The 27,138-nt window shown below is 41.6% G+C and overlaps 1 protein-coding gene across 2 annotated transcripts in view; it reads left to right on the plus strand.

Annotated features, from left to right (window-relative positions):
• Window positions 1-27,138, plus strand: part of UXS1 (UDP-glucuronate decarboxylase 1) — a 148,013-nt gene that overhangs the window by 38,442 nt on the left and 82,433 nt on the right. Inside the window, exons 3-6 of one of the 2 annotated variants that reach the window (XM_077296603.1) lie at window positions 16,179-16,230; window positions 16,962-17,005; window positions 22,500-22,560; window positions 24,062-24,242. In XM_077296603.1, coding sequence (XP_077152718.1) covers window positions 16,179-16,230; window positions 16,962-17,005; window positions 22,500-22,560; window positions 24,062-24,242 — 338 coding nt within the window. The remainder of the gene's footprint in view (window positions 1-16,178; window positions 16,231-16,961; window positions 17,006-22,499; window positions 22,561-24,061; window positions 24,243-27,138) is intronic. The other variant, XM_077296605.1, reaches the window with a different exon arrangement.

Here is a 27,138-nt window from a genome sequence, read left to right on the forward strand (position 1 = left end):
GTGCTGTATACTACGTCACTGGGCAATATACTACGTGGCTCTGCTGTATACTACGTCGCTGTGCAATATACTGCGTGGCTCTGTGCTGTATACTACGTGGCTGGGCAATATACTGCATCACTGGGCAATATACTACATAACTGGGCAATATACTATGTAACTGGGCAATATACTACGTGGCTCTGTGCTGTATACTACGTGGCTCTGGGCTGTATACTACGTCGCTGGGCTGTATACTACGTCGCTGGGCAATATACTACGTCGCTGGGCAATATACTACGTCGCTGGGCAATATACTACGTCGCTGGGCAATATACTACGTCGCTGGGCAATATACTACGTCGCTGGGCAATATACTACGTCGCTGGGCAATATACTACGTCGCTGGGCAATATACTACGTCGCTGGGCAATATACTGCGTGGCTCTGTGCTGTATACTACGTGGCTGGGCAATATACTGCATCACTGGGCAATATACTACGTAACTGGGCAATATACTACGTCGCTGGGCAATATACTACGTCGCTGGGCAATATACTACGTCGCTGGGCAATATACTACGTCGCTGGGCAATATACTACGTCGCTGGGCAATATACTACGTCGCTGGGCAATATACTACGTCGCTGGGCAATATACTACGTCGCTGGGCAATATACTACGTCGCTGGGCAATATACTACGTCGCTGGGCAATATACTGCGTGGCTCTGTGCTGTATACTACGTGGCTGGGCAATATACTGCATCACTGGGCAATATACTACGTAACTGGGCAATATACTACGTCGCTGGGCAATATACTACGTCGCTGGGCAATATACTACGTCGCTGGGCAATATACTACGTCGCTGGGCAATATACTACGTCGCTGGGCAATATACTACGTCGCTGGGCAATATACTACGTCGCTGGGCAATATACTACGTCGCTGGGCAATATACTACGTCGCTGGGCAATATACTGCGTGGCTCTGTGCTGTATACTACGTGGCTGGGCAATATACTGCATCACTGGGCAATATACTACTTAACTGGGCAATATACTATGTCGCTGGGCAATATACTATGTCGCTGGTCAATATACTACGTCGCTGGGCAATATACTACGTCGCTGGGCAATATACTACGTCGCTGGGCAATATACTACGTCGCTCTGTGCTGTATACTACGTCGCTGGGCAATATACTACGTCGCTGGGTAATATACTACGTCGCTGGGCAATATACTACGTCGCTGGGCAATATACTACGTGGGCTGTGCAATATACTACGTGGACATGCATATTCTAGAATACCCGATGCGTTAGAATCGGGCCACCATCTAGTATCTTATAATCTATATCTTATAATCTATATCTTATAATCTATATCTTATAATCTACAGTGAGGGAAATAAGTATTTGATCCCTTGCTGATTTTGTAAGTTCGCCCATAGACAAAGACATGAACAGTCTATAATTTTAAGTGTAGGTTAACTTTAACATTGAGAGAGAGAATATCAAAAATAAAATCCAGAAATTCACATTGTATAGATTATATACATTTTTTTGCATTTTGCAGTGAGAAAAGAGTCCCTCTGGTAAACAAGACTTAATACTTTGTGGCAAAACCCTTGTTGGCAAGCACAACAGTCAGATGTTTTTTGTAGTTGATGAGGTTTGTGCCCATGTCAGGAGGAATTTACGTCCACTCCTCTTTGTAGATCATCTCTAAATCATTAAGATTTTGAGTGTCGCTTGGCAATGGAGCTTCAACTCCCTCCATAAGTATTTTATGGGATTAAGGTCTGGAGACTGTCTAGGCCACTCCATGACCTTAATGTGCTTCTTTTTGAGCCACTCCTTTGTTGCCTTTGCTGTATGGTTTGGGTCATTGTTTTGCTGGAAGACCCAGCCACGACCCATTTTTAATGTCCTAGCGGAGGGAAGGAGATTGTTACTCAGGATTTTACGGTACATGGCTCCATCCATTCTCCCATTGATGCTGTGAAGTAGTCCTGTGACGTTGGCAGAGAAACAAAAAAATAATGTTTCCACCTCCATGCTTGACGGGGGGACGGTGTTCTTTTGGTCATAGGCAGCATTTCTCTTCCTCCAAACACGGCGAGTTGCGTTAATGCCAAAGACTTCAACTTTTGTCTCCTTTGGCACCTTCTCCCAATCACTCACAGAATCATCCATGTGTTCATTGGCAAACTTCAGACGGGCCTGCACATGCGCCTTCTTGACAGGGGGACCTTGCGGGCACTGCAGGATTTTAAACCTTTACGGTGTAATGTAGTACCAATGGTTTTATTTGTGACTGGGGTCCCAGCTGCTTTGAGATCATTAACAAGTTCCCCCCGTGTAGTTTTAGGCTGATCTCTCACCTTCCTCATGATCAAAGATACGCACCACGAGGTGAGATTTTGCATGGAGCCCCACATCGATGTCGATTGACAGTCATTTTGATTTTCTTCTATTTTCTTACTATTGCACCAACAGTTGTCTCCCTCTCACCCAGCGTCTTACTTATGATTTTGTAGCCCATTCCAGCTTTGTGCAGGTCTACGATCTTGTTCCTGACATCCTTAGAAAGCTCTTTGGGCTTGCCCATGTTGTAGAGGTTTGAGTCTGGACAGGAGTCTTTTATAAAGGTGACTATGTAAGACAGCTGTCTTTAATGGAGGTAACAAATTGATTAGGAGCGCCTAACTCGGTGGTTCTCAACCTTTCTCGTCACCCCGCAATACAGTTCCTCATGTTGCGGTGACCCCAAACCAAAAAATAATTTTGGTGGCTACTTCATAACTGTAATTTTGCTACAGTTATGACTCGGAATGTAAATACCTGATATGCATTATGTATTCTCATTGCTACAAATCAAACATAATTTAAACATAGTGATTAATCACAAAAACAATATTTAATTAAATGTTGAGAAATATTTTATTACTAATTCCAATAAATAACATTTCACCATGGCATAGCATGGGTTTAAATATAACAGTAATATAACAGTAAACAGTGCAATATTTTACAACAGTATGCTGCCAACTTCAGTGAGATGGTTGTGGTTGCTTCTTGCCTACCAATTCAGAAATTCTTGGGGCAGCAAGGGCACAGCGAAGATCATTTTTCACAACAAGTCTACTTCGGTATTTAGACTTGATTACCAGCAAGCAGGAAATCCCTGTTTCGCAAAGATATGTTGGAAAAGGAAGAAGGCGGCGCAGCAGTGTCTCAGACAGAATAGGATATAACTGTAAACACTTAATCCGGAATTTTGTCAGTGGCATCGTAGAGAAATCTGTTCTTGCTGCATCATTGTTAATTAGGTCAATGAACTCTTCTTGCGCTGTCTCCGGAACATCTTCAACTTTCACTGTGAATGGACTTCTGGCAAGTGCAAATGGGGTGTCAGGTAGATTAGGAAAGTATGATGAAATTTCGTCTGCAAGCATGTGCAAATGTTCTTTCACAGAAGTTGTCGTCATAATTTTTTTTCGTCTGGCTCAATGTCATGTTCCTCAAAGAAGGCAGATAATGTAGGAAACATGTAAATTTTATTTTTATCCAATATATTTTTAAAAAGCTAAAGTTTCATTTGGAATGATCTCATTTTTTTCGGACAAATCGAGGCACGTTGCGTTTGGTCCTTGCAGTGATAAATTTAAGTCATTCAAGATGACAAAGATGTCCACCAAGTAAGCTATTTTCTGCAGCTCAGTTTTATCGCTAAGGCTAAGTGCACACGTTCAGGAATTCTTGCAGAAAATTCCTGAGGAAAACCTGAAATTTTCTGCAAGAAATCTGCAAGAAAACCGCATGCGGTTTTTTGCGCTTTTTTGACGCGTTTTTTCCGGACATTTCCCAATGCATTTTAAGTGGGAAATCCGCAAAAAAACCGCAAAATTAATGAACATGCTGCGTTTTTTACCGCGAGGCGTTTTTAATGCGGAAAAAAAATGCATCATGTGTACAAAATGTGCAGAATTCATTAAAAATGATATGATGCATAATATAAGCAGATTATTTGCGGATTTATAGCGTTTTTATACGGGAAAACCGCGAAAAAACTGTGAATAATCTGCAACGTGTGAACACAGCCTAAAAAGTGCTTCGAATTGCGGTCTTGCTGTCTAATTTTAAAAAATGTTTTCAGTTCATCACGAAGCTTAACCCCTTTCTGACATCTGACGTACTATCCCGTCGAGGTGGGGTGGGCCCGTATGACCACCGACGGGATAGTACATCATACGCGATCGGCCGTGCTCACGGGGGGAGCGCGGCCGATCGCGGCCAGGTGTCAGCTGCATATCGCAGCTGACATCCGGCACTATGTGCCAGGAGCGGTCATAGACCGCCCCCGGCACATTAACCCCCGGCACACCGCGATCAAACATGATCGCGGTGTACCGGCGGTATAGGGAAGCATCGCGCAGGGAGGGGGCTCCCTGCGGGCTTCCCTGAGACCCCCGCAGCAACGCGATGTGATCGCGTTGCTCCGAGGGTCTCCTACCTCCCTCCTCGCCGCAGGTCCCGGATCCAAGATGGCCGCGGCATCCGGGTCCTGCAGGGAGGGAGGTAGCTTAACGAGTGCCTGCTCAGAGCAGGCGCTGGTAAGCCTGCAGCCCTGCACAGCAGATCGCAGATCTGACAGAGTGCTGTGCACACTGTCAGATCAACGATCTGTGATGTGCCTCCCTGGGGCAAAGTAAAAATGTAAAAAAAAAAATTTTCCACATGTGTAAAAAAATAAATAAAAAATAAATTCCTAAATAAAGAAAAAAAAAAAAATATTATTCCCATAAATACATTTCTTTATCTAAATAAAAAAACCAAAACAATAAAAGTACACATATTTAGTATCGCCGCGTCCGTAACGACCCAACCTATAAAACTATATCACTAGTTAACCCCTTCAGTAAACACCGTGAGAAAAAAAGAGGCAAAAAACAACGCTTTATTACCATACCGCCGAACAAAAAGTGGAATAACACGCGATCAAAAAGACAGATATAAATAACCATGGTACCGCTGAAAACGTCATCTTATCCCACAAAAAACGAGCCGCCATACAGCATCATCAGCAAAAAAATAAAAAAGTTATAGTCCTGAGAATAAAGCGATACCAAAATAATTATTTTTTCTATAAAATAGCTTTTATCGTATAAAAGTGCCAAAACATAAAAAAAATGATATAAATGAGATATCGCTGTAATCGTACTGACCCGACTAATAAAACTGCTTTATCAATTTTACCAAACGCGGAACGGTATAAACGCCTCCCCCAAAAGAAATTCATGAACAGCTGGTTTTTGGTCATTCTGCCTCACAAAAATCGGAATAAAAAGTGATCAAAAAATGTCATGTGCCCGAAAATGTTACCAATAAAAACGTCAACTCGTCCCGCAAAAAACAAGACCTCACATGACTCTGTGGACTCAAATATGGAAAAATTATAGCTCTCAAAATGTGGTAACGCAAAAAATATTTTTTGTAATAAAAAGCGTCTTTCAGCGTGTGACGGCTGCCAATCATAAAAATCCGCTAAATAACCCGCTATAAAAGTAAATCAAACCCCCCTTCATCACCCCCTTAGTTAGGGAAAAATAAAAAAATAAAAAATGTATTTATTTCCATTTTCCCATTAGGGTTAGGGCTTGGGCTAGGGCTAGGGCTAGGGCTAGGGCTAGGGCTAGGGTTAGGGCTAGGGTTAGGGTTAGGGCTAGGGTTAGGGCTAGGGTTAGGGCTAGGGTTAGGGCTAGGGTTAGGGCTAGGGCTAGGGCTAGGGTTAGGGTTAGGGCTAGGGTTAGGGCTAGGGTTAAGGCTACAGTTAGGGTTGGTCTTAACCAGCAAGATGTATCAAATCTAGACACTTCAAACCAATCTCTGGGAAATAATATACATGAATAGCCAAGAGAATCCTTTGTGGAATAAATTAAAACATAACTTTTAATACTGTTATTATAAAAACATTTTATGGACAAAAAACGTGATAAAGTGCAAAATAGTGCATACCAGTGCTCAATAAAAAAAAATGGTTTTGTCTCACCAAATTAGTTGTTAGTTTCTGGCAGGAGCCTATTGATGCTTGAAGAGGGAGGGGGGGAAGAATGTAATCACTATACTGCCCCAGTCGTGCCCCTGTGTTGCTCCTGCCCTGACAAGGGCGGTACCCAAGTCAGGCTGAATTTTTGTACCCACCATACAAAGAAATTTAAACTTCCCTACGCGTTTCCTCTCACGTGCGTGAGACTCATCAGGGGAAATACAAAAATGTGGGATATTCTATTCAGAAAAAGCGCCCCTCCATCGGGAGGTGACTGCTATGTGTCCGATGCTTGCGTTTTTTTAGCTAGTCTATGCTAAAAAACCGCAAGCATCGGACACATAGCAGTCACCTCCCGATGGAGGGGCGCTTTTTCTGAATAGAATATCCCACATTTTTGTATTTCCCCTGATGAGTCTCACGCACGTGAGAGGAAACGCGTAGGGAAGTTTAAATTTCTTTGTATGGTGGGTACAAAAATTCAGCCTGACTTGGGTACCGCCCTTGTCAGGGCAGGAGCAACACAGGGGCACGACTGGGGCAGTATAGTGATTACATTCTTCCCCCCCTCCCTCTTCAAGCATCAATAGGCTCCTGCCAGAAACTAACAACTAATTTGGTGAGACAAAACCATTTTTTTTATTGAGCACTGGTATGCACTATTTTGCACTTTATCACGTTTTTTGTCCATAAAATGTTTTTATAATAACAGTATTAAAAGTTATGTTTTAATTTATTCCACAAAGGAGTCTCTTGGCTATTCATGTACAGTTAGGGTTGGGGCTATAGTTGGGGTTAGGGTTTGGATTACATTTACGGTTGGGAATAGGGTTGGGATTAGGGTTAGGGGTGTGTCAGGGTTAGGGGTGTGGTTAGGGTTACCGTTGGGATTAGGGTAAGGGGTGTGTTTGGATTAGTGTTTCAGTTATAATTGGGGGGTTTCCACTGTTTAGGCACATCAGGGGCTCTCCAAATGGGACATGGCATCCGATCTCAATTCCAGACAATTCTGCGTTGAAAAAGTAAAACAGTGCTCCTTCCCTTCAGAGCTCTCCCGTGTACCCAAACAGGGGTTTACCCCAACATATGGGGTATCAGCGTACTCAGGACAAATTGGACAACATCTTTTGGGGTCCAATTTCTCCTGTTACCCTTGGGAAAATACAAAACTGGGGGCTAAAAAATAAGTTTTGTGGGAAAAAAAAGATTTTTTATTTTCACGGCTCTGCGTTGTAAACTGTAGTGAAACACTTGGGGGTTCAAAGTTTTCACAACACATCTAGATAAGTTCCTTGGGGGGTCTAATTTCCAATATGGGGTCACTTGTGGGGGGTTTCTACTGTTTAGGTACATCAGGGGCTCTGCAAATGCAACGTGACGCCTGCAGACCAATCCATCTAAGTCTGCATTCCAAACGGCGCTCCTTCCCTTCCGAGCTCTGCCATGCGCCCAAACAGTGGTTTACCCCCACATATGGGGTATCAGCGAACTCAGGACAAATTAGACAACAACTTTTGGGGTCCAATTTATTATGTTACCCTTGTAAAAATACAAAGCTGGGGGCTAAAAAATCATCTCTGTGAAAAAAAAGAGGAATTTTTATTTTCAAGGCTCTGCGTTATAAACTGTAGTAAAACACTTGGGGGTTCAAAGTTCTCACAACACATCTAGATAAGTTCCTTGGGAGGTCTAGTTTCTAATTTGGGGTCACTTGTGGGGGGTTTCTACTTTTTGGGTACATCAGGGGCTCTGCAACTGCAACGTGACGCCTGCAGACCAATCCATTTAAGTCTGCATTCCAAATGGCGCTCCTTCCCTTCCGAGCTCTGCCATGCGCCCAAACAGTGGTTTACCCCCACATATGGGGTATCGTCGTACTCAGGACAAATTGCACAACAACTTTTGTGGTCTAATTTCTTTTCTTACCCTTGGGAAAATAAAAAAATGGGGGCGAAAAGATCATTTTTGTGAAAAAATATGATTTTTTATTTTTACGGCTCTGCATTATAAACTTCTGTGAAGCACTTGTTGGGTCAAAGTGCTCACCACATATCTAGATAAGTTCCTTAAGGGGGTCTACTTTCCAAAATGGTGTCACTTGTGGGAGGTTTCAATGTTTAGGCACATCAGGGGCTCTCCAAACGCAACATGGCGTCCCATGTCAATTCCAGTCAATTTTGCATTGAAAAGTCAAATGGCGCTCCTTTCCTTCTGAGCTCTGCCATGCGCCCAAACAGTGGTTTACCCCCACATCAGCGTACTCAGGACAAATTGTACAACAACTTTTGGGGTCCATTTTCTCCTGTTACCCTTGGTAAAATAAAACAAATTGGAGCTGAAATAAATTTTGTGTGAAAAAAAGTTAAATGTTCATTTTTATTTAAGCATTCCAAAAATTCCTGTGAAACACCTGAAGGGTTAATAAATTTCTTGAATGTGGTTTTGAGCACCTTGAGGGGTGCAGTTTTTAGAATGGTGTCACACTTGGGTATTTTCTGTCATATAGACCCCTCAAAATGACTTCAAATGAGATGTGGTCACTAAAAAAAAATGGTGTTGTAAAAATGAGAAATTGCTGGTCAACTTTTAACCCTTATAACTCCCTAACAAAAAAAAAATTGGTTCCAAAATTCTGCTGATGTAAAGTAGACATGTGGGAAATGTTACTTATTAAGTATTTTGCGTGACATATGTCTGTGATTTAAGGGCATAAAAATTCAAAGTTGGAAAAATGCGAAATTTTCAAAATTTTCACCAAATATTCGTTTTTTTCACAAATAAACGCAAGTTATATCGAAGAAATGTTACCACTATCATGAAGTACAATATGTCACGAGAAAACAATGTCAGAATCGCCAAGATCCGTTGAAGTGTTCGAGTTATAACCTCATAAAGGGACAGTGGTCAGAATTGTAAAAATTGACCTGGTCATTAACGTGCAAACCACCCTTGGCGGTAAAGGGGTTAAAGACACGTTTTAAAACTTTTCCTCTTGACAACCATCTGACTTCAGTGTGAAATAACAGAGCATTATTTGGCGCATCTAGCTCGTTGCACAGTTGCCAAAACAGCCGACTGTTTAAGGCGCTCGACTAAACAAAATTGACACATATTATGGCGCTTTTCATTACTTCTTGTAAATCTCGCTTCAGTGTCTTCGTTGCTGATATTTGGCGATTGCTTTTGGCGATTCATTTTGTACCAAACGTTGAAATCCTGAGCGAGATCCTAGCAAAGCAGGAACACCATCTGTACAAACACCGCAAACCTTTTCCCAGGAGATGTTATGCGCTTTTAGAAAAGAACCAACTGCATCAAAAACATCATGTGCAGTTGTTGTTGTTGTTGTTGTTGTTTCAAGCGGTTTGTAAAAAAGAAACTCCTATTTAACCCCTTCCTGACATCTGACGTACTATCCCGTCGAGGTGGGGTGGGCCGTATGACCACCGACGGGATAGTACGTCATACGCGATCGGCCGCGCTCACGGGGGGAGCGCGGCCGATCGCGGCCGGGTGTCAGCTGCATATCGCAGCTGACATCCGGCACTATGTGCCAGGAGCGGTCACGGACCGCCCCCGGCACATTAACCCCCGGCACACCGCGATCAAACATGATCGCGATGTGCCGGCGGTGCAGGGAAGCATCGCGCAGGGAGGGGGCTCCCTGCGGGCTTCCCTGAGCCCCCCGCAGCAACGCAATGTGATCGCGTTGCTGCGAGGGTCTTACCTCCCTCCCTGCCTGCTCCAGACCTGGATCCAAGATGGCCGCGGATCCGGGTCCTGCAGGGAGGGAGGTGGCTTCACAGAAGCCTGCTCAGAGCAGGCACTGTGAAGCAGCGTGCACTTCTCTCAGATCGGTGATCTGTCAGAGTGCTATGCAAACTGGCAGATCACCGATCTGTATTGTTCCCCCCTGGGGCAAAGTAAAAAAGTAAAAAAAAATTTTTCCAAATGTGTAAAAAAACATAAAAAAAAATATTCCAAAATAATGAAAAAAAAAAAAATATTATTCCCATAAATACATTTCTTTATCTAAATAATAAAAAAATAAATAAATAAAAGTACACATATTTAGTATCGCCGCGTCCGTAATGACCCGACCTATCAAACTGGCCCACTAGTTAACCCCTTCAGTAAACACCGTAAGAAAAAAAAAGAGGCAAAAAACGCTTTATTATCATACTGCCGAACAAAAAGTGGAATAACACGCGATCAAAAAGACTGATATAAATAACCATGGTACCGCTGAAAACGTCATCTTGTCCCGCAAAAAACGAGCCGCCATACAGCATCATCAGCAAAAAAATAAAAAAGTTATAGTCCTGAGAATAAAGCGATACCAAAATAATTATTTTTTCTATAAAATAGTTTTTATCGTATAAAAGCGCCAAAACATAAAAAAATGATATAAATGAGGTATTGCTGTAATCGTACTGACCTGACGAATAAAACTGCTTTATCAATTTTACCAAACGCGGAACGGTATAAACGCCTCCCCAAAAAGAAATTCATGAATAGCTGGTTTTTGATCACTATGCCTCACAAAAATCGGAATAAAAAGCGATCAAAAAATGTCACGTGTCCGAAAATGTTACCAATAAAAACGTCAACGCGTCCCGCAAAAATCAAGATCTCACATGACTCTGTGGACTCAAATATGGAAAAATTACAGCTCTCAAAATGTGGTAACGCAAAAAATATTTTTTGCAATGAAAAGTGTCTTTCAGTGTGTGACGGCTGCCAATCATAAAAATCCGCTAAAAAACCCGCTATAAAAGTAAATCAAACCCCCCTTCATCACCCCCTTAGTTAGGGAAAAATAAAAAAATTAAAAAATGTATTTATTTCCATTTTCCCGTTAGGGTTAGAGTTAGGGCTAGGGTTAGGGCTAGGGCTAGGGTTGGGGCTAGGGTTGGGGCTAGGGTTGGGGCTAGGGTTGGGGCTAGGGTTGGGGCTAGGGTTGGGGCTAGGGTTGGGGCTAGGGTTGGGGCTAGGGTTGGGGCTAGGGTTGGGGCTAGGATCGGGGCTAGGGTCAGGGCTAGGGTCAGGGCTAGTGATAGGGCTAAGGTTGGGGCTACAATTAGGGTTGGGGCTAAAGATAGGGTTAGGGTTTGGATTACATTTACGGTTGGGAATAGGGTTGGGTGTGTCTGGGTTAGAGGAGTGGTTAGGGTTACTGTTGGGATTAGGGTAAGGGGTGTGTTTGGATTAGGGTTTCCGTTATAATTGGGGGGTTTCCACTGTTCAGGCACATCAGGGGCTTTCCAAACGGGATATGGCATCCGATCTGAATTCCAGCCAATTCTGCGTTGAAAAAGGAAAACAGTGCTCCTTCCCTTCCGAGCTCTCCCGTGTGCCCAAACAGGGGTTTACCCCAACATATGGGGTATCAGCGTACTCAGGACAAATTGGACATCATCTTTTGGGGTCCAATTTCTCCTGCTACCCTTGGGAAAATACAAAACTGGGGGCCAAAAAATAAGTTTTGTGGGAAAAAAAAGATTTTTTATTTTCACGGCTCTGCGTTGTAAACTGTAGTGAAACACTTGGGGGTTCAAAGTTCTCACAACACATCTAGATAAGTTCCTTGGGGGGTCTAGTTTCCGATATGTGGTCACTTGTGGGGGGTTTGTACTGTTTGGGTACATCAGGGGCTCTGCAAATGCAACGTGACGCCTGCAGACCAATCCATTTAAGTCTGCATTCCAAATGGCTCTCCTTCCCTTCCGAGCTCTGTCATGCACCCAAACAGTGGTTCCCCCCCACATATGGGGTATCAGCATACTCAGGACAAATTGGACAACAACTTTTGAGGTCCAATTTATCCTGATACCCTTGTGAAAATACAAAACTGGGGGCTAAAAAATCATTTTTGTGAAAAAAAAAAAAAAAAATTATTTTCACGGCTCTGCGTTATAAACTGTAGTGAAACACTTGGGGGTTCAAAGCTCTCAAAACACATCTAGATAAGTTCCTTAGGGGGTCTACTTTCCAAAATGGTGTCACTTGTGGGGGGTTTTAATGTTTAGGCACATCAGGGGCTCTGCAAACGCAACTTGGCATCCCATCTTAATTCCAGTCAATTTTGCATTGAAAAGTAAAATAGCGCTCCTTCCCTTCCGAGCTCTATGCGCCCAAACAGTGGTTTACCCCCACATATGGGGTATCGTCGTACTCAGGACAAATTGCACAACAACTTTTGTGCTCTAATTTCTTCTCTTACCCTTGGGGAAATAAAAAAATGGGGGCGAAAAGATCATTTTTGTGAAAAAATATGATTTTTTATTTTTACGGCTCTGCATTATAAACTTCTGTGAAGCACTTGTTGGGTCAAAGTGCTCACCACACATCTAGATAAGTTCCTTAGGGGGTCTCCTTTCCAAAATGGTGTCACTTGTGGGGGGTTTCAATGTTTAGGCACATCAGGGGCTCTCCAAATGCAACATGGCGTCCCATCTCAATTCCAGTCAATTTTGCATTGAAAAGTCAAATGGCGCTCCTTTCCTTCCGAGCTCTGCCATGCGCCCAAACAGTAGATTACCCCCACATATGGGGTATCAGCGTACTCAGGACAAATTGTACAACAAATTTTTGGGTCCATTTTCTCCTGTTACCCTTGGTAAAATAAAACAAATTGGATCTGAAATAAATTTTGTGTGAAAAAAAGTTAAATGTTCATTTTTATTTAAACATTCCAAAAATTCCTGTGAAACACCTGAAGGGTTAATAAACTTCTTGAAAGTGGTTTTGAGTACCTTGAGGGGTGCAGTTTTTAGAATGGTGTCACACTTGGGTATTTTCTATCATATAGACCCCTCAAAATGACTTCAAATGAGATGTGGTCCCTAAAAAAAAATGGTGTTGTAAAAATGAGAAATTGCTGGTCAACTTTTAACCCTTATAACTCCGTCACAAAAAAAAATTTTGGTTCCAAAATTGTGCTGATGTAAAGTAGACATGTGGGAAATGTTACTTATTAAGTATTTTGCGTGACATATGTCTGTGATTTAAGGGCATAAAAATGAAAAGTTGGAAAATTGCGAAATTTTCAAAATTTTCGCCAAATATTCGTTTTTTTCACAAATAAACGCAAGTTATATCGAAGAAATTTTACCACTATCATGAAGTACAATATGTCACGAGAAAACAGTGTCAGAATCGCCAAGATCCGTTGAAGCGTTCCAGAGTTATAACCTCATAAAGGGACAGTGGTCAGAATTGTAAAAATTGGCCCGGTCATTAACGTGCAAACCACCCTTGGGGGTGAAGGGGTTAAAGTCGCCATCATTCATATACCTCGCGTAAACCAATAACTGTGCACAGTTTGCCACGTCTGTAGATTCATCAAGCTGGATATTGAATATTGGTAGTGGTGCAGATTTCCTGGATCACCTGATGAAGAATATCGGCAGACATGTCCTCTATTCTTCTGCGGACAATGTCGTTAGATAGGGAAATTGCATTCTATTTCTGAACATATTCATTTCCAATCATCACTCGAACTATGTCTTTTGCAGCTGGCAACAGTAACTCCTCAGCAATGGTGTGAGGTTTCATAGCTCTAGCGATTCTGAGTGCCACCAAATATGATGCTTCAACAGCTGCTACATTGTGTTTGTGGTACTGGCCACCAGTGTCTAATCTAGATTTCTTGAGCCCATCAGCTTTGCTTCTAAAATAGTCGATATCCTTGCCAGCAAAGCTTGGATGCTTGCTATCAAAATGGCGTTTTAGTTTGTTTGGCTTCATAGATTCAGCTGAGGGAACTTCACAACAAATAACACATTGTGGTTTCTCAATTCCTGCTGTAATTATTGAGGTAAAACCATACTGCAAGAAATCCTCAGCGTATTTTCTTTTCCTAATATTCTTGTCTACACGACCCATTGATATGAGACGGTTTGCTAAAGAAGAAATAAGATGGTCGCGTCTAAATAGTTTGTTAAAGTTTCCTATTATTTACTATTCCCTGTGTTGTTTTCTATTACACACCTGTTACTACCGTATGACCAGGGGGCCGTATTCACATCCGCCACCCCCAATAGACTTCTATAGGAGGCAGATCTTTTACACTGCAGAATTCGCACAGCAGATTCCTCAGTGTGAGGCCTCGTTCAGTCTATTGGGGGTGGCGGATTCCACCTTTGGAATTATTCTGCTCTAGGAAAAGTTCTAGCGTGGAAAAAATTAAACAACATGCTCAATATTTGAGCGGGATATGCTGCGGCCTCCCATTGACTTAAATTGGAGAGGAAGAATTGTCGGAAACTGTCATTTCTTCGCCTGTTATTGAAATCAATAGGAGGCTGCGGCGGATTGTGTGGTAACCCGAGATTCCACAAAATCCGCCGCACTCACAATGAAATCAATAGGAGGCGGATTCAATGCTGGAAACCGCTGATTTCAGCATTTCCTCATTTAGAATATGGGAAAGTAGTGGGAGATATGGGAGATAATTATACATTGGGGAACAGTGTGAACTACATCTTATAGTGGTCTCTTATAGTATTAGACCGATGTAGTTCACACTGTGTAAGTGTAAGCTGCTTTGTGTACTGTGTAATGATTACACACAAAGCACCTTACACTTACACAGTATTGTGTGTATGGTGTGTGTGTACTGTTTTTACATTATTAACCTTTTTTACACCAGCAGGCTGTCTCGCAGGCTCTCTTGGCTCTCCGCCTCCTAGGCTTCTGTCCTCCGGCGCTGGCTGCGTCTGCCCACTGATGGCATCAGCAAGCGCCGGACACATGTAATGTGCTGCTATGGATGAGCAGGCGTGCCGCTATGAACTGTGGAGCGTTCCCCCACTCCTTAGGCCCCGGACAGATGATGCAATCACGTCTGTGCATGCGCGCAGGCATTCAGTTTGGAACGCACGTCCATAGCGTTCCAGCTGAATAGCGCTGCTGCAGACAGTAGCGCGGCTTCTGAGCGGCTAAAGCCATCGGAAATGTGTGTTCCAATGGCTTCAGGCGACCCCTGTGTTTTGGTCGTTCGACCCCCGCTGGGGTTGCGACCCACATTTTGAGAACCACTGGTCTAACTGGTCTGTAGGAGCCAGAACTGTTAATGGTTGGTAGGGGATCAAATACTTATTTCTCACTGCAAAATGCAAATAGATTTATATAATCTATACAATGTGATTTTCTGGATTTTATTTTTGATATTCTATCTCTCAATGTTAAAATTAACCTACCCTATAGACTGTTCATGTCTGTCAGTGGGCAAACTTACAAAATCAGCAAGGGATTGAATACTTTTTTTTTACCCACTGTATATCTTATAATCTATATTTATCATTTTCACGTTCTATAATCCTCTTCCTTTTTGGTTGGTACTCCCCCCCCCCCCCCCCCCCCACGGCTATATATAATGTTTTGTAAACCATTTGTTTGCATCAGTAAATTTGGGAAAATCCCTTCTGCAGGATATTCATTCCTCCCCTTTTATGCCAACAGCAGGGACACCCCATTATTTAATGTAGTTTTATTGTATACATTGGCTATTTATTGCCATTTATAGCTATACTTGCGTGATTACATTTTGTATTGTTCTTTGATATTGTGGTTTGTTGTTTCCCTTTATTATATGCTTTTACCATTATATTACTGTCTTTGTATTCCAAGTGCGGGCATGTTTTTGTTGTAGTGCTGCCATTTTGCTTAATAAAAGTATTTTTATCCTAAACATGTACTGCTTCTAATGTTTCACTTATAAACTATAAGTTCAATGTTTCTTTGAGTCCTGTTCTAGAAAGTGCAGGAAATTTAACCCTGCGTCAGGTGCAGTAGGCCTAACAGGCACAGTTCACATTCTATTTGACGGTGGTTGTGAAATTTAGATGCTTTCGTTTTATTACTATTATGGTTATTGAATGACTATTATTTTTGCATCGGCTTTTGTATCCCGTACTTTTTTTTTTTTTAATTCATCCCTATGAAGGTCACTGATTCCTTGTAGATCCCTGAAATTGATAACTAGATATTATAGGTGATTTTCTAACCTGTGCCTGTCTGGTGTGTTGATCACAAACTCTTGGTTAAACTAGTTTCACCAAAAACCGGATAAGTAAGTGTTGTATAGAGATGGCCTCATTCTTCAGATATAATTGTCCTGACCTACCTACTTTTTTCTTCTCAGCAGGTCAATCCAGGAGATCGGGGAGCAGAAAATGGAAAAGAAAATCGAAGAGGTCTGTTCAATTATGTCCCGTGCCTTACACAGCATTTATCGCACCAATGTTCCGTCTTGATTTGCCTGCCAATTCCATCATGTTATTTCATTTGAAATGTCAGCACTATGTGATGGGACCCAGCGCTCCTCACCAAGGTTGACCTTCTAAATAAAGATTTTTTTTTTCATAAAACCACCTATTTCAAGAACAGCAGTTCTGGAGCGAGGAGTTAGTATATTTCGGCTGTTTAGTCTCTCTGGATTGTATACTGTTCTAGATTTCTCAGTCTTTTACATAATTGTATTAGCTATTGATGCCACAATTAATTAAAAATTAGTTAAAAATGTCTAAGTGCCCCCTCCTCAAAAAAAAGCAAACCAGATTGCATCATTTTGAATATAATTGACTATTGAATTGGAAGCCATATTTTCCATTATGTACCTAATAATTAGAACAGCTATTCAGGACAGTGTTAATGTTTTCCTATCGTTATTGCAAAACAGAGGTTTCAGAGACTTGGATGATTTCTGTCCAAATTGCAATGCATAGCCGCGTCTTCTCAAAAAGTAAATCTGGATCTGTCCAGCTTCAGTGCCCCTCTACTGGCAAAATTCAAGAGCAACACAACTAGCCGGTGATCTTCAGGAGGCAGGGAAGCGGTGCGCTCATGAAGAAAGAGCATGAAGAAAAACTTTGAAACATCCCAAACCTTTTATTTTCCGATCTAATTCCAGTATTCTTTTATACAGGTGATTGCTCCACTTAGAGAAAAAATAAGAAATTTGGAAAAAAGGTAAGTCTTCTGTAATGTTGCATCACTGATTCCACCTGCAGACTTTCCGCAGTGGAAAAACTCCAGTGACAAAAATTGCACCAAGAAGTATCAATTGACTACTGTGTCCATAGCGTCCCCTTTCTGCACATACGTACAGAAGCAATTAAGCAGTTGCTTGGTCCAAGCTCTTCTATATGCATGAGCAAGCAGGAAAAGCTATGGACACCACTCTTGCTGTCATTAACATACTGGTTTGTAATCGCGATGTTCCCAATATGTTCCAGTTAACAAAACCACAGCTCCACCATCTTTCATAGTGTAATCGTCATGCAGTGGATGAAGGTATATCTGATGGGTGCATTTTATAGTTGATTTCTCTGGTGCTGCTCCGGAATTACCTGTTTTTTTTGGCACGGGGTAGTCACATTTCTGCTGGTTGCCATTGGAAAAAGACAAGAGTGTTGTCAAACCAAAGTCTAAGGTTAAAATGACACGATGCGTTTTGGTGAATTTATGATGCTGTGTATTTTTGCTCTTATAATGTAGTTCAGGAGCGTTCTTACTTTATGAATCAAATTATTGTATAGTGCCTGGTGTTAAAATTGCCTAAACTGAGCATTATATAGACCAGTGGTGGGGAATCTTTTTCTTTTTTTTTTTTTTTTTTTTTAATTTATATTTTTCCTGCCAAGGGCCATTTTGATATATATATACCATCCCTGGGGGGCTGTAACTCCTCCCACAAAGTATGTCAAGGGCTAAAACTAGTGTCCGCATGTGATCTTGTATTGCACGCGCCTCAGAGCTCAGTAGTGAACTCTGTGTGCCCATGCTGATAGAGCAAGAAAAAAAATAATGGGCCAGCGGCCATCAAAGTACAGCTGCTGACCCAAGCACTGCGGTCCCCTGGAATTTTGTCCAGGGGCCGGATATAAGGTGATTGAGGGCCATAAATGGCTTGTGGGTCTGAGGTTCCCCACCCCTGATATAGACATTGATCCAGTGGATAATGCTGACACTAAACAGCAGAACTGTATGGGTATGTGCACACGTTGTGGATTCTCTGCGGATCCGCAGCGTTTTTTACGGTGCAGAAACGCTGCGGATCCGTAATTGATTTACAGTACAATGTAAATCAATGAGAAAAAAAAAAGCTGTGCACAATTTGCGGAAAATCCGCTGCAGAAACGCTGCAGTTTAAAAGAAGTAGCATGTCACTTCTTTTTTGCGGATCTGCAGCGTTTTTGTACCCATTCCATTATAGAAATCCGCAGGGGTAAAAAACGCCACAAATCCCCAAGAAAACCACAGCAAAAACGCACAAAAATCGCTACGGATCCTCACAAGAAAATGCAACAAACCCGCAGCTGCGTTTTCTGCCAGGAGAAGTAGAATCCGCACCAGAAATTCCTAAGGCTAATCCGCAACGTGTGCACGTAGCCTTAGGCTATGTGCACACGTAGGAAATGTGGTGCAGAATTTTCTGCACTAAATCTGCATCTCCTGGCAGAATCCGCAGGTGCGTTTTTTGTGCGTATTTTTGTGCGATTTTTATGCATTTTTTGTGCAGATTTTACCACTGCAGATTTCTATTAATGGAGGGGTGCAGAAACGCTGCTGAAACGCACAAAAGAAGTGACATGCACTTCTTTGAAATCTGCAGCATTTCTGCGTAGATTTTTCTGCACCATGTGCACAGCTTTTTTTTTTTCACATTGATTTACATTGTACTGTAAATCACAGTGCAGTTCTGCAGCGTTTCTGCAGCAGAAAAATCTGCTGCAGTTCTGCACCAATTCTGCACTAAATATGCATCGTGTGCACATACCCTTAGAGAAACTCTGGACTACAAGGCTAAATTCACACATTCAGTATTCGGTGAGTTTTCTTTACTTCAGTATTTATAAGCCAAAACCAGAAGTGAAACAGAGGAAAAGTGTTAATAGAAACATGCCGCCACTTCCATGTTTATCGCCCTCTCCTGGTTTTTGCTCACAAATACTGTGGTAAAACTACCCCATATACCGAGCGTGGCCTAATACAGGTGAGAATTATGGCTCCCTGTAAGATAATGAATGCAATGCCAGTGGTCAGATTGCTGTGGAGTGTGTGCCTTTTGGGCTTTTTAAGTCTACGTTCACATTTGCGGTCTGCGCCGCAGCGTCGGGCGCCGCAGCGTCGCCGCATGCGTCATGCGCCCCTATATTTAACATGGGGGCGCATGGACATGCGTCGCACTTGCGTTTTGCGCCGCATGCGTCACTGCGGCGCACGCGTCTGGGCGCAGAGGACGCAGCAAGTTGCATTTTTGCTGCGTCCAAAATCAATCAAAAAAAGGACGCATGCGGCGCAAAACGCAGCGTTGTGCATGCGTTTTGCTGCGTTTTTGTTTGCGTTGTGCGTTGCGGCGCCGACGCTGCGGCGCACAACGCAAATGTGAACGTAGCCTAAGTCTAGCAAATGAGCGGAGTTGAGGCCAGGTGTGGGGGAGGACTTGTATCGTTCCCCACCAGCTGCTTAAGGTTTGGCTCCTGTCTGGCTGAGGGCTGTGATGTACCTTTACCTCAGCTGATAAGATAGAATGGAACCACTGATTAATTAACAGCCGTCCCATTCCTGTTAACTTGTGCTACCAAAACAAAGGTTCATGTTCCCCACCAGATTAGGGTCTGACCCCCCTTGCTGGCTGAGAGCTTTGATGCCTTTCTTACCTCAGTTAAGAAGTGGCTTATCACTGTGACCTGGAGGGTCAGGATGGGGACAGGACCCTGCATATGTGGATCGCTATAGGTATAAACATATATGCACGCTGAAAACCCTTGCCTTTACAATATACATGTAACAAGAAGTCATTTTCTGACTGGCTTCCCGTTAAATTTAGTTTCCTGTATTATTGCCCTTGTTGCTTTGAGGATATTGTCATTTATGCTGATTTAGTCCCTATGTTCATGTATTTTTAGCTCTCCGCATCCTCAAACTTCTCCTGTCATTTCCCATGAATTTGATGCTAGAGTTTAGATCACAGAAATGGGATGTCATAGATTTAGGTCTCCGCGAGCTGACAGCGCTCCCGTGTGAGATACGTGGGTTGTGAGGGTTATTCAGTTTGCGGTTTTCCAGCATGGCTCTTCAAGTAGCTTTTCCTCCATATGGACCATGTATTTTTCACTATCTTTGACGTGGTTGAGAATCAGGTCACTTCCAGAACTGTCAAACTCCTTTTGTTCTTTTAAGTTGAGATATTCTATTAAGACGGCCTTTACCTTTGGTGAACCCTTCCTTGTGTATTTAGGGGGTGGAGGGGAACAAGCAAAATATTTCCATCATTATACAGTATATTATGTATTTTCAGTCATGGAGCTTAGCATTGCCGGTGGGGAACATCTGCCTTGGGTGATTGGTGACAAAGGGGTGCTGACATGCCCCTTCTGCCTTCACTAGGGGACATGACTGAATCTTTCTCTAGGTAAAGAAAATTTTAGCAGCCACTAATTAGAAATGTAGTATAGTTTTTCTGATTTGCTATGTCTTTCCTTATGTGCTGGTATTGCAGAACCTTAGCTAGTTGCTAATGGTCATAACCATGGATACCTAAGGTCCTGCAATGCCTCCGCATGAGGAAAGACATAGCAAATCAGAAAAACTATACTACATTTCTAATTAGAGGTATTTACTAATATTATTACATCTACAACATATTGGGATAGGATCTAGGAGATCCGAATAACCCTTTTAATGCATACATGTTTTGTGCTCATAAATCTATTCAATTTGATCTGTTTTTAGCATATGTAAATTGGGGTCTTTGGGAAGCTTTTGTAGGCTTGCTAGTGACAGATCATTGCTTATTTTGGTTGGAGTTGTAGAATCCATATTTGAAATACATGATCTAAAAAAAGCAGATCTAACAATCAAACTACATTCTCCGTCCTCTTTCAGTGGTGAAGAAACTCGCACACATTATGCCGTTTGGCTTTACCCACATATCAACTTGGCCCCGGTCATATATTGATCTCACAAATGCACACATTACAGTACAATGAAAGCTTTTCTTTGTAGAGCTCCTCATACATCAGATATACAGACAGGGCAGAACGGGATCTTTTTGTGAGGCAGAACATTTCCCTGCCTGTTTTTAATCCCATGTTTAACCGGAACAAAAAATCATTTGGGACCCCTTGCTATCATGTCTATACTTTTTATTTAAAAAAAAAAAAAAAAAAACTTCTTCACCTGGCCAGGAGTATGATCAGACCATGTTCCTGTACGGTCAGATACGGCCATTACACAGTACACAGCAGGAGCACATTTATAAGATTATCTCAGCACAGGGGCATTTTATTTAATCACATCCAATCATGGAAATTATTATTACAAGATGTATTAAAATTAAACTTTTTACATGGGGAAACCCCCCTTAATCCCTTTCTGACCTCGGACGGGATAGTACGTCCGAGGTCAGAAGCCCCGCTTTGATGCGGGCTCCGGCGGTGAGCCCGCATCAAAGCCGGGACATGTCAGCTGTTTTGAACAGCTGACAAGTGCCCGTAATAGGCGCGGGCAGAATCACGATCTGCCCGCGCCTATTAACTAGTTAAATGCCGCTGTCAAACGCAGACAGCGGCATTTAACTACCGCATCCGGCCGGGCGGCCGGAAATGATCCCCTTTCGCCCCAATCAAAATAAATCAATAAAAAAAAAATCAAACCTACACATATTTGGTATTGCCGCGTTCAGAATCGCCCGATCTATCAAAAAAAAAAAGCATTAACCTGATCGCTAAAAAGCGTATCCAGAAAAAAATTAGAAACGCCAGAATTACGTTTTTTTGGTCGCCGCGACATTGCATTAAAATGCAATAACGGGCGATCAAAAGAACGTATCTGCACCAAAATGCTATCATTAAAAACGTCAGCTCGGCATACAAAAAATAAGCCCTCAACTGACCCCAGATCATGAAAAATGGAGACGCTACGAGTATCAGAAAATGGCGATTATTTATTTATTTTTTTTAGCAAACTTTGGAATTTTTTTTCACCACTTAGGTAAAAAATAACCTAGTCATGTTTGGTGTCTATGAACTCGTACTGACCTGGAGAATCATAATAGCAGGTCAGTTTTAGCATTTAGTGAACCTAGCAAAAAAGCCAACCAAAAAACAAGTGTGGGACTGCACTTTTTCTGCAATTTCACTGCACTTGGAATTTTTTTCCCGTTTTCTAGTACACGACATGCTAAAACCAATGATGTCGTTCAAAAGTACAACTCGCCCCGCAAAAAATAAGCCCTCACATGGCCAAATTGACGGAAAAATAAAAAAGTTATGGCTCTGGGAAGGAGGGGAGCGAAAAATGAACATGGAAAAACGGAAAATCCCAAGGTCATGAACGGGTTAAGGGTTAGCACTGTGCACGCTCCGGTAATATTCTTTTGCTGTGTATTTGAATAGGTGAGACCACACTGTTCACTGATTTACGGTATAATAATTCAACTTTTTTTCCTTTTTTCCAGCTTTACTCAAAAATACCCACCTGTGAAATTCTTATCAGAAAAGGACAGGAAGAGAATTTTGGTAAGTGGTAGACAACATCTCGTCTACATAACGGCTTGTGATGCTTTTATATTTTTGCATACAGCTTAGATGTGAGTGGCTACATCACCTTCACTCTTATGATCCATAATCTCACGAGTCTGTAAATGAAGAGTTTGTGAAGTGAGTGGAAAATGAAAATGGCATGTTGCCTAGGTTTTCTCAATAGAATGGTTTTAGTTCTCAAAGTGAAAACAGGCGAAGGCAGTGCTATCAAATTGGTTGTTAAATTTACTTTTTTCTTTTAATTTTTGGGACTATGCACCCTGCTACCAGTCCACAGCATGAGTCACTGGGTTAACCAGTGGTCGGTCTTCCTTTATGTCCGTGACTTCCAGTGAACTGTAGTTTATTTTACTTTTATATAGTGCCATTAATTCCACAGCACTTTACATACATTAGACCATTGGGGCTCACAATCTAGATTTCCTATCAGTATGTCTTTGGAGTGTGGGAGGAAACCGGAGTACCTGGAGGAAACCCACGCAAACATGGGGAAAACATACAAACTCCTTGCGGATGAGCCCAGGACCCCAGCGCTGCAAGGCTGCAGTTCTAACTACTGAGCCACTGTGCTGCCCGTGCTTCACTGGATCTCTTGACTTTATCCATCATTGTTCCTCCTGGCTAATCATGTTTTCCTCCATGCTTCTGTCAATCAAGTCTCCTGTGTCCCAGTTCATGCCTTCTCATCATAGCCACAGCCTGGCTTCTATTCTACATATTCCAGTTTATGCCATGGGACACTATGGGAGTAGTAGAATTATATCTTTAAAGGGAATCTGTCTGTAGGATCATCCCTCCTAAGCCATCTACATGGACTTGCAAGTTATAGGAAGCCGAATAAAATAACTTGATATCTGCGATCTGATGTCTTTTTCCAGAGAAATTGACTTTTTTTTCTTACTTACTCATCTCTTTAAGAATCTGCCTCCAGAGATTATTCTAAAAGGAGGCATTACCTGTGTGAGACATGTAGATCTGGAGAACAGATTCGGTCATTACATGTCTCTCACTAATAATGATCCCTTAATTTTAATAGGCTCCGCTGGCAAATTCTTGGGGAGAACAGTGTCTTGCCCATAGATCTTGGCAGCTCATTTACGTATTAAGAAGTATAATCTGATTGCAGATAACAAGGTATCATTTTGATCAGCTTTCTATGACTTTGTGCCCATATAGATGCCTTTAGGGGGGCTGATCCTACTGAGATTCCTTTTTCATGTAAAGGGAGCGTCTTGCACTACACAGATGAGGGGCAGACGGCAGGCAAAGTGGGGAACTGATGTTGCTGGAAAATTGTAAAGGACAAATTGAACAGAAAAAGGAATTTAATATCTCTGCTTGTCCAAGAATAATTTGATTTTTTTGGGGGGGTAAAAATGGTGAGTTGTCCTTTTGGACTCTTACATTCCTGAAATATTGTCACTCTCTAATTTTGTATTTTATTTTATTTTTTTCATTTGTCAAATTGTGTTTGCAGATAACAGGAGGTGCTGGTTTTGTTGGGTCTCATCTCACAGACAAGCTTATGATGGACGGTCATGAGATTACAGTAGTAGACAACTTTTTTACTGGTAGGAAAAGAAATGTGGAGCACTGGATTGGCCATGAGAACTTTGAGCTCATTAATCACGATGTTGTGGAACCACTTTACATTGAAGGTAAACACTTTTTCTTCTTTTCTGGGGAATTCCATCTTGTTCAGTCTCTTTATGGATCATGTAGATTTTTATGAAGTATGTGAACAATATCTCTAAGTTTTTCAAGTTTAGTATTTCGACATCTGCTGCAAAAAGGTGTGTCAAGGCAAGCGCAGAGCAATGCCATTTTCAAATAGAAGTAGTAATAGTAAGTCTTACGTTTAAAGAATTGTGCGTCTGAAGCTTAATGAAATTGGTCTCTGTGGTCAAACAACTTCTTTAAGCCTTAGATTACAATGCCAAGCCTTGGAAGTAGAGGTATAAAACACAACCACCACTGTGCTCTGGGGGAGTTGAAATGTTTTCTGCTCTTAAAGGTAACCTGTCACCAGGTTATGCCACCCAATCTGAGAACATCATGATGTAGAGGCAGAGACCGTCTTCCAGCTATGTACAACTTATGGGGCTGCTTACTGTAGTTTAGATAAAATCTGTTTTTCTCTGATGCCTGTATCAGTTGTCATACAGGACTCAATATTGACAACACCCACACCATTGATTGGCAGCTTTTGTGTACACTCTGCATAGACAGAAAGCTGCCAATCAGTGGTTGGATAACAGAGTAGGTAGACTACATGGCACGAGACACCTACTCCTCAGTGGTGATCTTCAGCTGATACACATATGATAGAGATATATACACATATGATAGAGATACACATATGATATGTATACACATATGATATGTATACACATATGATATGTATACACATATGATATGTATACACATATGATATGTATACACATATGATATGTATACACATATGATATGTATACACATATGATATAAATTTTGTTATTGAAACAAGCAGCCCAGTAAGCGACACATGACTGGGATCGGGGTCTCTACCACTACATTATGCTGCTCGGGTCATTCCATTTCAAGTGATCCAAATCTGAATTTTATTTTTTTTTACCTGATGTCTTAGGATATTTACTCTTTGATGTTTTTTGAAGTGCTACTTTAGTGAATTAAAAAAGTTTTGAACTTTTAGTTAATTTTTTATAGATTTCTAAAGTTTTGAAAGCCTGAATTTTGAAAATTGTTACAGGCTTTAATTTGATACATTACAAGGCTGCTGATATTTTGTTTTTGAGTCAAATTTTAAATTTTGATTGGCGATTTTCAAGAAAACTGTTATAATTTTTTTCTAAAACTGCACGTTACTTGTGTTCTTAAATACATTTAAATCGGGATCTCGGTAAGGTCATATTTTGAAGCATGATTTGATTTTCTAAATGCAGTGTCATCCTAATCATATATGTTTAATAAATGAAAAGATGTGCAGACGACCCGGAACTAGCAGCATTTTGTTCGCTGCATCCAAAGCGCTGCCGTCTATTGAATGCAGGTAAATGCGCATGTGTTCACTGAACCCTGCTGATTCGCCGCATTCAATATATGTATTGGTGAAATTTCTCTTCCAGAGACTCACGTCTCCACTAGAGAAATTAACATGCTACCATCGGGAGAGACGTGCTGCATTTCCATCTCCGCGGGCATCTGTGAACGCGTAGCGGACATGGGATTTCTTGAAATCCCATCCGCGCTGGACAAGTATGCAGCGCCCAACCCGCAGCATTTACAGATACCCTTAACCGCTTCACCCCGGAGCTTTTTTCGATTTTCGCTCCCCTTCTTTCCAGAGCCATAACTTTTTTTATTTTTCCATCAATATGGCCATGTGGAGGCTTATGTTTTGTGGGACGAGTTGTACTTTTGAACGATACCATTGATTTTACCATGTCATGTAACAGAAAACGTGGAAAAAAAACTTCCAAGTGAGATGAAATTGCAAAAAAAGATGCAATCCCACACTTGTTTTTATTATTTGGCATTTTTGCTAGGTTCACTAAATGCTAAAACTGACCTGCCATTATGATTCTCCAGGTCATTACGAGTTCATAGACACCAAACATGTCTAGGCTCTTTTATCTAAGTAGTAAAAAGAAATTCCAAAATTTGCTAAAGAAAAAAAAAAATTGCACAATTTTCCGATAACTGTAGCGTCTCCAATTTCTCTTGATCTGGAGTCCGGTGAGGGCTTATTTTTTGCGTGCCGAGCTGACATTTTAATGATAACATTTTGGTGCAGATACTTTCTTTTCATCGCCTATTACTGAATTTTAATGCAATGTCGCGGCGACCAAAAAAAAACGTAATTTTGGCGTTTTGATTTTTTTTTCGCTACGCCTTTTAGCGATCAGGTTAATCCTTTTTTTATTGATCTTAGATATTAGATCGGGCGATTCTGAACGCGGCGATACCAAATATGTGTAAGTTTGATTTTTTTTTTTTTTAAATTGATTGGGGTGAAAGGGGGGTGATTTGAACTTTTATGGTATGTGCACACGTTCAGGATTTCTTGCAGAAATTTCCTGACAAAAAACATTTCTGCCTGAAATCCGCATGCGTTTTTTTCAAATTTTTTACGTGTTTTTTTCCGGAGCTTTCCCAATGCATTTAATAGCTGGAAAAACGCAAAAAATCTGCAGAATTAATGAACATGCTGCTTTTTGTACCGCGATGCGTTTTTTTTGCGGAAAAAACGCATCATGTGCACAAAAATTACGGAATGCAATCTAAATGATAGGATGCATATTGTTGCGTTTTTATCGAAAAAAAAAATGCGAAAAATTCTGAGCGTGTGCACATACCCTTATATATTTTTTTAAATATTTTTAAATACATTTTTTTTTAATTTTGGCATGCTTCAATAGCCTCCATGGGAGGCTAGAAGCATGCTCAGATCACCACTATGCAGCAGAATTGCAGGCTTGCTATGAGCGCCAACCACAGGGTGGCGCTCAGCAATCTGCCATCAACAACCATAGTGGTCTCAAGGAGACCTCTGGT

Source organism: Ranitomeya variabilis, chromosome 3 (assembly GCF_051348905.1).
Source record: "Ranitomeya variabilis isolate aRanVar5 chromosome 3, aRanVar5.hap1, whole genome shotgun sequence".
NCBI classification, from domain to species: domain Eukaryota; kingdom Metazoa; phylum Chordata; class Amphibia; order Anura; family Dendrobatidae; genus Ranitomeya; species Ranitomeya variabilis.